Consider the following 13,386-nt stretch of genomic DNA (forward strand, 5'->3'; position numbering starts at 1 on the left):
ATAGAAGTTAAAATTCCATATGAAAAACCTTGTAGAAGTTGGAATTCCATATCAGGAACCTTATAGATGTTAGAATTCTACATGACAAATCTTGTAGATGTTAGAATTCCATATCAGGAACATTATAGAAGTTGAAATTCCATATGAAAAACCTTGTAGAAGTTGGAATTCCATATCAGGAACCATATAAAAATTGAAATCCCATATGAAAAACTTTGTAGAAGTTGGAATTCCATATGACGAGCCTTTCACAAGTTGGAATTCAGTGCAAAGAACCTTTTAAAAGTTAAATTCCATGAGACAGACGTTACAGAATTTGAAATTCCATATAAAGAACATCATGGATTTTGGAATTCCACATGAAGAGCCTTGTAGAATATGGATTTCCACAGGAAGAACCTTGTAGAAGTTGGAATTCTACACGAGGAACTTTGTAGAATGTGGAATTCCATATGAAGGACCTTGTAGAACGTGAAATTCCACTTGAGGAACCTTGTACAATTTGGAATTCCGCATGAGGAACCTTCTAGAATGTGAAATTCCACACGAGGAACCTTGTAGATGTTGGAATTCCACACGAGGAATCTTCTAGAATGTGGAATTCCACGCGAAGAACCTTGTAGATGTTGGAATTCCACACAAGGAACCTTCTAAAATATGGAATTCCACACGAAAAATTTTGTAGAAGTTGGAATTCCACATGAGAAATTTTGTAGAAGTTGGAATTCCACATGGGAGCCTCGTACAATTTGGAAATCCACACGAAGAACTCATGAAGTTTCGGAGTTCCATACTGGGCTTCACACAATTTACAACTGTAATTAAATTACATCTCACAGATTGGAATTCCATGAAATTCCAAAGGAATTAAAAGATTCAGACAATTGCAACTACAAAATTTCAATAATTTATTACTGAATCGTATAGTACCTTCGAATCAGACGTAGCAGGCAAAGAGACTGTTCTCAAAGAAGCTAAGATCGTCCATATATAATGATATATTTCAAAGCGAATTTTCGTTAAAAAATTACCGCAGAAGTTTGACAGTTTTATCTGTCCGTTGGAATGTTTGATTGACGACAAATTGGGATTGAGCGTGTGGCAAGTTGAAAAGGTGAAGGTGTACGTTTTGACCTGATTCTATCAGTGCATGCCTTGTACGTGGGCACAAAGGTATTTAACGTTAAAACAAACGATATCTAGCAATCGATTGTTTAGGCGTAACACATGTACCAGTCGATATTCGATACCGTGTCAATTGCGAAATTGTCCACTCTTTTACCGGCGTTCAATTTGTCGAAACCCAATTATATTCAGAACGTGTCGCCCGTTATTAGCTGAAAACAAACTTGATCTAAAAACAAATTCTGTCGTTAATTTTCATAAAAAAAAAATCTTAATTAATCGCGCTAGTCTTTCACGAGCGAACGAACGAATTTCGACGCTACCAAAGCTCACAAGGGACGAAAAGGAAGAAGGGAAAAAAGGAATTTAACGAGATTTCGTGGTTCACTTGCCACTGGATGATTCCTAAATTCGCGTCACGTTGTTTTTCGAGGAACGGGCGCAATTTGGATCGTTCGCGAGGAGGGAAACGACGTCGTCGAAATAACCCAGTTTTTTTTTCGTCAAGTGGTCTGTCCTCCAATTTGCTTCTCCTCGTGTACCTCCAGTGTTCTTAGCGGACCCTTCTCGCGTCGTAGGTGCTCGTTAATTCTGCTTGCTTAACGTGAACGAACACCGTCGAACCTCGCTATCGTTGGAGATTTAATTATAGACGGCAAAACGCACGCTACGTGTTCGAGAATCAACAGGGACGTCTTCCTTTAACAAATCGAACAAATCGAACGAGGTAATCAGAATCTGATGCGCGTCCTCTTCAGCTTTCGTTGTAATCTCCCTGTTATGTGATTAAAATCATTGACTGCTGTCTTCTGTACTTTGTACTTGTGTACTTGTGTAGGGTACTTTGTATTAGGATGTTTGTAATGTTGAAAGTTTCAGGTTGTTATTTTTGGTATTTTGGGTTTCAAGTTTGTGGATTGTCTAATGTGCAAATTGCTGAATTTTTGAGATTTTAAATCTTCTAAATTTTCCACTCTTTAAATTCACAAGATTCCAAATTTTTAGGTCTTTAAATTTCCGAGCCCCTAAATTTCCAACTCCCTAAATTTCCAACCCCTTAAATTTCCAGCCTCCTAAATTTGTAACTTTAAATTTCCAACCCCCTCAGTTTCCATCTCTCTAAATTTCCAGCCTCCTAAATTTGTAACTCTTTAAATTTCCAACTCCCTCAGTTTCCAACTCCCTAAATTTCCAACCCCCTAAATTTCCAACCCTCACAGTTTCCACAGTTTCCCCCACAGTTTCCCTAAATTTGCAACTCTCCAAATTTCCAACCCTCTCAGTTTCCAACTCCCTAAATTTCCAACCCCCTAAATTTCCAACTCCCCAAATTTCCAACTCCCTAAATTTCCATCTCCCCAAATTACCAAACCCCTAAATTTCCACCTCCCTAAATTCCCATCCCCCCATCTCCCCAAATCCTAAAACCCTAAACCCCTAAATATCCACTTCGTAAACTCCACCGAAGATCCATAGCAATTTGTCGACGAGGATCGACCAGGGTCAGCTTTAATAGCGCAAGGGTTAAAGGAAACAATGTTAGCAGAGAGGTTTGTTCGATAAAAGGACGTATCGTTGTTTGATCCTCGACGGAGTACCGTCGAGTCGCATAGGGGAAGAAGGAAACAGGAAATCGTGCTCGAAATGACTCGGTCATCGATAAATCCAATTTGATCGTAGCCCTTGGTGAATTACCCACGAGGAAACTCGTCAAGGGACCTCGTCGAGAGATTCGATTTCGCGGTAATGACTATACCCAGCATCGGTTGTCGTTACCGTGAAACTTTCACGATAAAACTGCCCCGAATCCGATTCGGAACGATTTTCCACCACCTGCTATTTGTTCCGCTCATTGTTTCGCGTTGGGGACCACTAATTCACCTAATTGTACCGCAAGCACCGAGGTAATTTCTCTTGAAAGTATCGTCAAGGGGATATTCATAAATGACTATGTAGATATTATTGTATAGGGTGTCTCACAATTAGTGTAGTCGGTACACAACTAGTTTCAGTCCCTGGAATGGTAGCTGACGTGATTCTGAATGAGGTTTGCCTTTGCAGAATTGGGGTTTGAAGCTTCATTTTTGAATTATTAAGGAAAAATGTGTACCATTCGGAGCGGGAGGATTACGCATGCGCAGACGCGAGAGCGACAGTTTCGAGTCTAGCGGCGCATGGTAATTCGGTGCGTGGTAATTCGAGGCGTGGTGATTCCATGCGTAGAAATTCAACGCGTGGTAATTCAATACGTAGCAATTCCACGCTTGGTAATTCGACACGTGGTAATTCGACGCGTGGTAATTCGATGCGTGGTAATTCGGCACGTGGTAATTCGATGCGTGGTAATTCCACGCGTAGTAATTCAACACGTAGTAATTCCACGCGTGGTAATTCGACGCGTGGTAATTCGATGCGTGGTAACTCCACGCGTAGTAATTCAACGCGCGGTAATTCGACGCGTGGTATTTCAACGCGTGGTAATTCGATGCGTGGTATTTCAACGCGTGGTAATTCGATGCGTGGTAACTCCACGCGTAGTAATTCGACGCGTGGTAATTCGACGCGTGGTAATTCGACGCGTAGTAATTCGACGCGTGATAATTCGACGCGTGGTATTTCAACGCGTGGTAATTCGATGCGTGGTAACTCCACTCGCTGTAATTCAACGCGTGGTAATTCGACGCGTGGTAATTCAACGCGTGGTAGTTCCACGCGTAATAATTCAACACGTAGTAACTCCACGCGTGGTAATTCAACACTCTGGTCTATCTTCCTATACTCGCGGAGGAAATAAAGTCACTCTTGTTATCTGTTAATTTGTTAAAACCTTGTTTAGCCTTAATTTTGTCTTACTCTCAATCTGATGCAAATCTAGTCTACAATTACGAACAATTGTCTCTAGATCTGAATTAGTATAACTAACTCATAATATATTAAAAATCGATGTAAATATTTTTAGAATCCAATAAATTGTCTTATCATGTCTTACGCAATATATATTACAATTTATTTTCCTGTATATACAATTGTCCATTTTGTGTTTCAGACTTTCAGAAGCTCGAACGTGAGGCACGGATATGCAGGAAGTTGCAGCATCCAAATATCGGTAAGCATTATTTTCATATTGTTTATATTACGAAATACAGTGTACAATGTGGCTGTGATCGAAGTAGGCGTTTCTCGACGAGGTTACAAATGATTCATGTCACTCGCGGATATGTAAATATCGAGATAGGTTGAAGATCGTGGCGGCTTTGCGTTCAGGCTAGTAGATACGGCTCTCGCTGGTCAGACACGCGAGCGTAAAATTAGACCTTCGATCTCTATACGTTATACTTGTTTCTTTATTTTTGGGCTTAGTATTGACGGAAATCATTAACATGTCAATTGCTGTCGTAAAAAATTACGGGATCGTGTTTGACGGTACTTTAGTGGACTCTAAATGGTAGCTTAGACGATGTTCAATTGTTTCATGCACTTTCTGTATAGCATTTTTTACGTGCATTTTCTACATAGCATTTCTACATAGCAATCATTATGTACATTTTCTGCATAACATTTTGTACATAGCATATGATGTATCTCTGTACCATCCAATGATCAATAAGTCTAAACTAACCAAACCAAAATGAATCATAACACCTTACAAATCCAACAAACAATCCTCCATATCGCCATAAAATTAATCGTCAATTTCAAGAGTCTATTAAAGACCCGTTTAACCATGACCATAAAGGGAAGTGTTATGCAGGTCGTGGAAATATATTCATTGGAGCGGTATAAAGGGCACGTGGAAGCTCTCGATCGACCACCAATGTCACCGTGTCGCTAACGATGAAAATTATAAATGGGAACTAAGAAGTGGACAATATTGGAATCCAATAAACCGGGAAAGTGAACAAACACGATGTTGTCCAGATCGGTAACAGATCGAATTCGTTTTCCAGTTACGCCTCATATTTTTATTTCTTGCCTTTGATTTCAGTTATAGAAACCTTTCGTTCGCGAATCCCGACGTTTACCCAGCGTTAATTCGACGCGTGGTACTTCCACGCGTGATAATTCAACGCGTGGTTATTCCACGCGTAGAAATTCAACGCGTGGTAATTTGACGCGTGGTGATTCTACGCGTGGTAATTCGACGCGCGACGATTCCACGCGTGGTAATTTGACGCGTGGTGATTCCACGCGTGGTGATTCCACGCGTGGTGATTCCACGCATGGTGATTCCACGCGTAGTAATTCCACGCGTGGTAATTCGACGCGCGGTGACTCCACGCGTAGTAATTTGACGCGTGGTGATTCCACGCGTGGTAATTCGACGCGTGGTGATTTCACGCGTGGGAATTCGACGCGTGGTAATTCGACGCGCGGTGACTCCACGCATAGTAATTTGACGCGTGGCGATTCTACGCGTGGTAATTCGACGCGTGGTGATTTCACGCGTGGTAATTCGACGCGTGGTGATCCCACGCGTAGTAATTCGACGCGTGGTAATTCGACGCGTGGTGATTCCACGCGTGGTAATTCGACGCGTGGTAATTCGATGCGTGGTAATTCGATGCGTGGTAAATCGACGCGTGGGAATTCGACGCGTGGTAATTCGATGCGTGGGAAATTGACGCGTGGAAATTCGGTGCGTGGTAATTCGATGCGTGGGAAATTGACGCGTGGAAATTCGGTGCGTACAACTAATTCAAGTATTTAGCGATCTTTAACTATAGAAGCTATTAGTTAGACCTAACCAAATTGAAGAGTACTAAAAATTTGAGTCACGTGTACAACAAGATATTACGTTAAGTTCTCAGTTCGAAAATTTCGAAAATGTAGGATAATTTGTGTACGTGTGTCGAGGATAATCGATAGAAGCAGATATAAACCCTTTAAACGCTTACTCAACTTTCGATAACACGAACTTTTGATCGCTCTCGACTCAGCATCATCTGAATTTACTAGGCCATCGATCTTTCTTGGTTCGGTGTCAAGAATCGCAGGATCACGTGATCAGGCTCTCTTGCGAACAAAGAATAATCGCGTTTCGCGATCTCGTTCGATCGGGGCCACATCGAATAATCGAGTAGCATTCTAATTTTACATCCTGAAGAGCGGACCACCTGTTATCTCGCCACATCTCGGGATTTTCTTACCGCCGATCTTGCAGAAAACGTTGCCGAGCCATACTTGGCACTCGCGACGACAATTTTCTCCTCGCTGTCATGTCGGCGAGAAAACGAGATTGGCTTGCATCCAGGTGTCTTTTAACCGTCGGGTTGATTCAAGGTTGGCATGGCTAATCGCGTTTTCGCCAAATTTCCTCGTTACCCTAGAACGGACTGCAGACCTTTTATGCAAATGTCTTTTCCCGACCGTTTTTCCCTGAGAAAATTGCCCGGCGCACGATTAATTTATCGGTGGATACCAGGTTCGACACGCGAACGATCGGAAGAGCGGTAATTCTCGATGGGTCGGTCTCCGGGGAACAATCTCGGCTCCGACACAACCGGCCACCTTCGGCTAATTGGAATCGTGGTTAACGTTACTTGTGCTTTACTTCGGGACAAATTATAATATCACCGAGATGCTCGAAATTATGAGCGCCAAACTGTTTCGATTATCCATTTAATTATCACGCTTGTCTGTATTTTAGCGAAAGGATGCTCTGTGAAGATGTATGTACGTATCTACATTACAATATGTTTTAATTAGAAATTAAATTAATTTATGAACTAGTAAGTCCCTAGAAGTCATGGAGGTCTAAGTGCATCGTCGAAACGCAGATATCGACAGGTGTAACAATAGAGAAAAGCTCTGTGAAATTTGTCCTAGCCGACTGTCAAGGATACGTGACACGGCAATTAACGTTTTAGTTTTTTCTCTTTATTAATCGATCGAACGGAAAGGAAACTAGTTGGCTGGTATTTGTGGCAATGCAACCGTGTTGAGCCACGGTCGAACGAGTAATCTCTCGGCTGTTCTTTTATTCGTCCGCAAACGAATTTTATTGACCATTACCTGTCACGAATCCTTTCGCGATACCCGCGATGCATAGAACGGGGGATAATCGAGAACGAATGTATCGTTTCATTCATGGAATAATTATTGATTTCATTCATGGAATAATCGTTGCGTGATAAATTGTTCTTTGGCGATGAAATTTTTCGCTAAAATTGCCGTTCGATCGAGCTTTTCGTCGAACCCGCCCCGGAGGTTCGTACCATTCACTTTTTAGATAACAACCGGAATGCATAATTAGAATTTGATTCGGTGAATCGGAACGGCGAAGTTGTTTCGAGATTCTTGGAAAACGAACGTTGGTTATCTCGATTTTACGTGGCTACCGCGCTTTTCCCGGGAACTTGTTCCAAGTTTGGAGTAGCCGGTGAATTCTCGGAATAAAAGTTCTTTTCGCGGAGAGAATCGTATGACCAATTAAACGGCGATTCTTGGCGCGCACGAGGGTGTTCATTTGCTTCGAATTTCTACGCAGAAATTCTTCGAAATCTCTCGAGAAATTCTAATCCGTCGATCACCTCGAATTTCGCTTCTGTGTGCTCGCACAAAGGTAAGCTTCCCAGTTTGATAGAACACAGAGAACCTTTAACGATTCTGATCCAACGGGAATGCTTCAAAGAATCGTCTCTTTGACTTCCACATCGAACACGAATTCGCAGCCAATATCGGACGAGATGTTAAAATTACCTGCTCGTTTTTAGTCATTTTCGAACTCGTTTGGAATAATTCAATGAAAATTATGCCTTCGTAATTTTATCGATTTCATTTCAGTACTTAATTACTCGAATTGATATCGAACGTGTTGCTACGTTATACATGTAGCTACGCTTATATGGCCATGCGTTATATGGCCATGCATTATATGGCTACGTGTTGAATCTGAATATGTTGTATATTTATATGGTTGTGATACTATGCGTTATATCATTACATATTATATTTTCCATGTGTTAAATTGCCACGTGTTATATCACCACGCGTTGTAATTCCACGCGTCGAATTATTTCGCGTTATATCGCCGCGCGTTATATCACAACGCGTAGTATTCCCACGCGTTATATCGCCACGCGTAGTATTTCCACGCGTTATATTGCCACGCGTAGTATTCTCACGCGTTATATCGCCACGCGCAGTATTCGCACGCGTTATATCGCCACGCGTAGTATTCCCACGCGTTATATCGCCACGCGCAGTATTCGCACGCGTTATATCGCCACGCGTAGTATTCCCACGCGTTATATCGCCACGCGTAGTATTCGCACGCGTTATATCGCCACGCGTAGTATTCCCAAGCATTATATCGCCACGCGTAGTATTCCCACGCGTTATATCGCCACGCGTTGAGTTACTTCGCGTTATATCGCCACGCGTTGAGTTACTTCGTGTTATATCGCCACGCGTTGTAATTCCACGCGTCGACGTACTACCGTTTGTATCGCCACGCGTTGTATCGCCAAATATTAAAATTTCAGCCGTTGACTTATTTCACGTTATATCGCCACGCGATATATCACCACGCGTTATATCTCCATACGTGTTATATTATCACACGTTGTAATTTCTACGCACTAAATCATCACGTCTTGCATCATCACGCATTATATCGCCGATGCATTACTTCTCGTTATATTGCCACGCACTGTAAAGCTGCATATAACCAATTTCCACCGTCTCCAGTATTAATTTTTTAATAAAAAACGATTGTTACCACTCGAAAAGTAGGTTAAAAAAGTTTGAACGTAACAGAGAAGCACGTGACGCAAAATTCAATAAATTCCCGTAGCATTCCGTCGGTTAATGTCCGTGTTGGCGTTAATTCATCGAAGAAGGGAATAGACGAGATAGAAAATCCGGGCGTAGGAAGCTCGAGGGGATCAGGGACGAACGACGGGAATGAAAAATCGCGTAACGAGGATAATCTGTAATCTGGCGGTTTACCCTCGTCTCGAGGGGGTTTTTCTACGGGAATTCAAGCGCGATTATAATTAGAACAGCCAGCCAGATGATTCGTGCGGTTTCAGCGGAGCCAATCGTCTAGATGTAACTCGGTGTACGGCAATTCCTTGGTTAAATTAGCCGTACGATTCGTGCCTGCGAGGATAATTAGCCTGGTCCTGATCGTTTGCGACCACCTGTGCAACTCCACGCTCTGCAAACGTTTTCTCTCCCCCTCTCTCTTTCCGTCGTATACGTAACTTACCAACTGTATACGCTACGTGTTTGTACTCTCTTCGCGCTGGATTTGCTGTCTTCATTTCCGGCACTTGCTGGTTTCATATTTCCGCGCTATTTTGCATTTGGAATTCGAGGATACTGGGACATAGATGTTTCGGGGATCGAGATCTAGGGATATTAGGGTATTAACAATACATATTAGAAGTTACAACAATGAAGTCGTAACTCGTGAAGGAAAAACAGGTGGACACATAACATATGCATTTCTCTCGATGGTTACAAATTATGTACCGACACTTTTCCCCTTATTTATCTTTTATGGAGAGATTACAAAAATACATTTTCCACAAACTGTCGGCGTGTAAGTTGTCCAGGGGTCGAAGTGTGCGTGGGTAAGCCGAAGTGAAGCTTTGAAGTCGAATCTAATTAGCGTACTCTTTCGATTGGACCAAAACGTAGGCGGCGATGATTAACCTTTCACGCTTCGAGCATACCTTTCGACCGCATCGAACTTTAAATTGATGTTGACCGTAATTTTTGCGCGACCTTTGCAACGGAAATACAGAGAGATAATCGACATCCCCCGGCTATTCGAATTGGTCAAACGGCGTACGAAGTCCGCAAGTTTTCAATGTAGCAAATTCCGAAGAGGATGAATTTAATATTTTCTTTTAGTAGGAAAGTTGGCGAACGTAAACCCGATTTTATTTCCGAGGGAAAAATGTAGTTTCGGCGGCACGAAAAGGCGGCGAGATCGCGGCGTGCATATGTCAGATTTATAGTGGCCATAAACGAGGTTGGCCCGACGTGCCGCGAAACTTTTGTACTTCTACTACGCGACCAAGTTCCGCGCTGTCCGCACGCGTGTACGCCGCTTTCCACGGCCGAGAAAGCATAAACTCAGAATATATGACCGTACTCTCGCTACCCCGATGCTCCGACGTATGCTAATTTTCCCTTAAGAATTAAACTACCACGCTGAACCTTCGCGTTACGCGATATTCTCTCGGAACCTCTCTTTTATGCGTCGCTATAGCGTATGTGCTACATGTTTCTTCCTTTTGTGAAGGAAGAGTCGCACACTCTCACTATAGAAGAATCTATAGGGAGAGTCGGTGACGCATGGGACTTTTGACACTGAGTCTTTGGTACTGAAGCAATTCGTTACGACTCAGTAGTGTCAATTATTATGTTAATAATATATATTACCACGCGTGGAATTACTACGCGTGGAATTACCACGCTTCGAATTAGCACGTATGGAATTACCATGCGTGGAATTACCACGCGTCGAATTACCACGCGTCGAATCACCACGCGTCGAATTACCACGCGTCGAATTACCACGCATGGAATTACTACGCGTAGAATTACCACGCGTCGAATTACCACGCGTCGAATCACCACGCGTGGAATTACTATGCGTGGATTTATCACGCGTGGAAGTACCACGCGTCGAATTACCACGCGTGGAATCACCACGCGTCGAATCACCACGCGTCGAATCACCCCGCGTGGAATTACTACGCGTGGAATTACCACGCGTCGAATTACCACGCGTGGAATTACCACGCGACAAATTACCACGCGTGGAGTTACCACGCGTGGAGTTACCACGCGTGGAGTTACCACGCGTGGAGTTACCACGCGTGGAGTTACCACGCGTGGAGTTACCACGCGTGGAATTACTACGCGTGGAATTACCACGCGTCGAATTACCACGCGTGGAATCACCACGCGTCGAATTACCACGCGTCGAATTACCACGCGTGGAATTACTACGCGTCGAATTACCACGCGACGAATTACCACGCGTGGAATTACTACGCGTGGAATTACCATGCATCGATTCACCACGCGTGGAATTACCACGCGTGGAATTACTACGCGTGGAATTACCATGCGTCGAATTACCACGCGTGGAATTACCACGCGTGGAAGTACCACGCGTCGAATTACCACGCGTCGAATCACCACGCGTGGAATTACCATGCGTCGAATTACCACGCGTGGAATACCACGCGTAGAATCACCACGCGTGGAATTACCACATGTCGATTCACCACGCGTGGAATTACCACGCGTCGATTCACCACGCGTGGAATTACCACGCGTCAAATTACCACGCGTGGAATTACTATGCGTGGAATTACCACGCGTGGAATTACCACGCATGGAATTACCACGCGTCGAATTACCACGCGTGGAATTACCACGCGTGGAATTACCACGCATGGAATTACCACGCGTCGAATCACCACGCGTCGAATTACCACGCATCGAATTACCACGCATCGAAATATATCGTACGTCGACCCATTATATGACCAAGCGTGACACCGCGCGTGGACCATACGTCAACGACAATGTTTGAACGAAGAAGTATACGGCGATATCGTTGAATGAAAACAGTTGTAGTAACCGGTCGCGCAACGAATTAGAAGGCGACGCTGAACGTCGACAAAAGTCGCGGGGTTTGTTAAATCGTTCGAGTCGATTCCATAATTCATAAGGAGTTGAAGGTGGGTTTCTTTTATTCATCGTACGGCTCTATCCGTTCGGTCTGGACGTGACCAAATGAATTACGGCGTCCTCTTTCGCGGCCCGTTTTCCATCATGGCGTGCGCCAGCCTTACACGTCCGTTCCAGTCAACAAGTGATACCTATCGATCCTCCTCGACCGACCGTATCTCACCCCGTTTCTGTCAGACTAGCTGTCGCCCCGATTCCTCTTTCTTTTCTTCCGTTTTACTTTCGGCTTTGCTCGCTTCGACGTCTAACGCTTCCTCCTTTTACTCTTGTTTCCTCTTTGTTCCGCGCGAAACAGACGTTCGGTCTGTTTTTCTTTTCATGGAACTCGTTTAACTTTCGAATCTTCGTCGAACATACTGAACACAAAATCCGTATGTACTTAATTGGTAGGATGCTTGTTTTATCGATGGAGCAGGAATTTCGGTAGGAACATCTATTTTGTCAAAGTTGTAGGGTGTCGAGTTACAGCGCTACGGATTTACAACGCCTCGAAGTTACAGTGCGTCAAGGTTCCAACGCGCCGTAGTTGCAGCGCGTCAAAGTTATAACGCTCCGAAGTTACAGCGCGTCAAAGTTACAACGTGCTGAAGTTACAGCGTGCCAAAGTGACAACGTGCCAAAGTTACAGCGCGCCATAGTCACAACACTGCAAAGTTACAACGCGTTAAAGTTACAGCGTCAGCGTTACAACAATATACGGCACAAGTTATCGAATTACAGCACATAGAATTACAACGCACAGCAATATAATGCATAACAAATTAATCTCGAAGGAAAATAAAGTTCAGTCCGCTTTCCTTACGAAGGAACTCGTTTAACTTTCGAGTCTTCGTCGAATTCATATAGAACCCAGAAACTGTACGTAATTGGTAGGATGTTTTATCGGCCCAGGAAGCGGTAGAAACTCTTATTACCTCTTGTAATCCTTTTTCCGACTTACCGAATTCAGTTCCGGCGGTTTCGAAACCGCGGTCTCGTCCGAGTATCGTTTTATCGAATTAGCGGGAAATTTAGTATTAAATTCGTGCTCGTTCGAGTTCCCTGAATTTCGTACTCCCTGGCAATTCCACTGGCTGATTTGAGTTTGATTTAGTGCTAGATTTTACACGGTTTTTCGATATCAACTCGGTGACCCAGATTGCTATCACTTGATAAGTAATTTATTTATTAGTTATTTCGATGCTGTCAGGAACACCTGTGTTCAATCCCGGAATCGATTCTAGGGGACATATATGTTTTTCTGTTGGTCGTATTGCGGAGTTCAGAGCTTTCGATAAGTACCTGGAATAAATTAGGACGTGCAAAGATTTAATATAATTAGAAATATAGAAATTTAAGGATATGCACATATTCGATAAAAATTAAGAAATCTGAAGATTTAATTTTTGGACATATTGATTTGATCAAGTAGATTAACTGATCTTGAAATTAAGTATCGAATCTGGAGATTTAGCAATTTATCTCGAACCGTGTATCTTCGAGTTTATAACAGAACTTTATAACACATCATCTGACAAATGAGTGGTTTCAGAAGAGACGTAG

General features: G+C 43.2%; 1 protein-coding gene across 38 annotated transcripts in view; it reads left to right on the plus strand.

Moving 5' to 3' along the window:
- Positions 1-13,386, plus strand: part of CaMKII (Calcium/calmodulin-dependent protein kinase II) — a 164,107-nt gene that overhangs the window by 49,415 nt on the left and 101,306 nt on the right. For all 38 annotated transcript variants that reach the window (XR_013038685.1, XM_076533265.1, XM_076533271.1 and 35 more), the window contains exon 3: positions 4,172-4,231. Coding sequence is in view for 37 of the 38 variants with exons in the window: in XM_076533265.1 (XP_076389380.1) it covers positions 4,172-4,231 (60 nt within the window). In the remaining variant the exon portion in view is untranslated. The remainder of the gene's footprint in view (positions 1-4,171; positions 4,232-13,386) is intronic.

This window comes from Megachile rotundata, chromosome 7 (assembly GCF_050947335.1).
Source record: "Megachile rotundata isolate GNS110a chromosome 7, iyMegRotu1, whole genome shotgun sequence".
In the NCBI taxonomy this organism is placed as follows: Eukaryota; Metazoa; Arthropoda; class Insecta; order Hymenoptera; family Megachilidae; genus Megachile; species Megachile rotundata.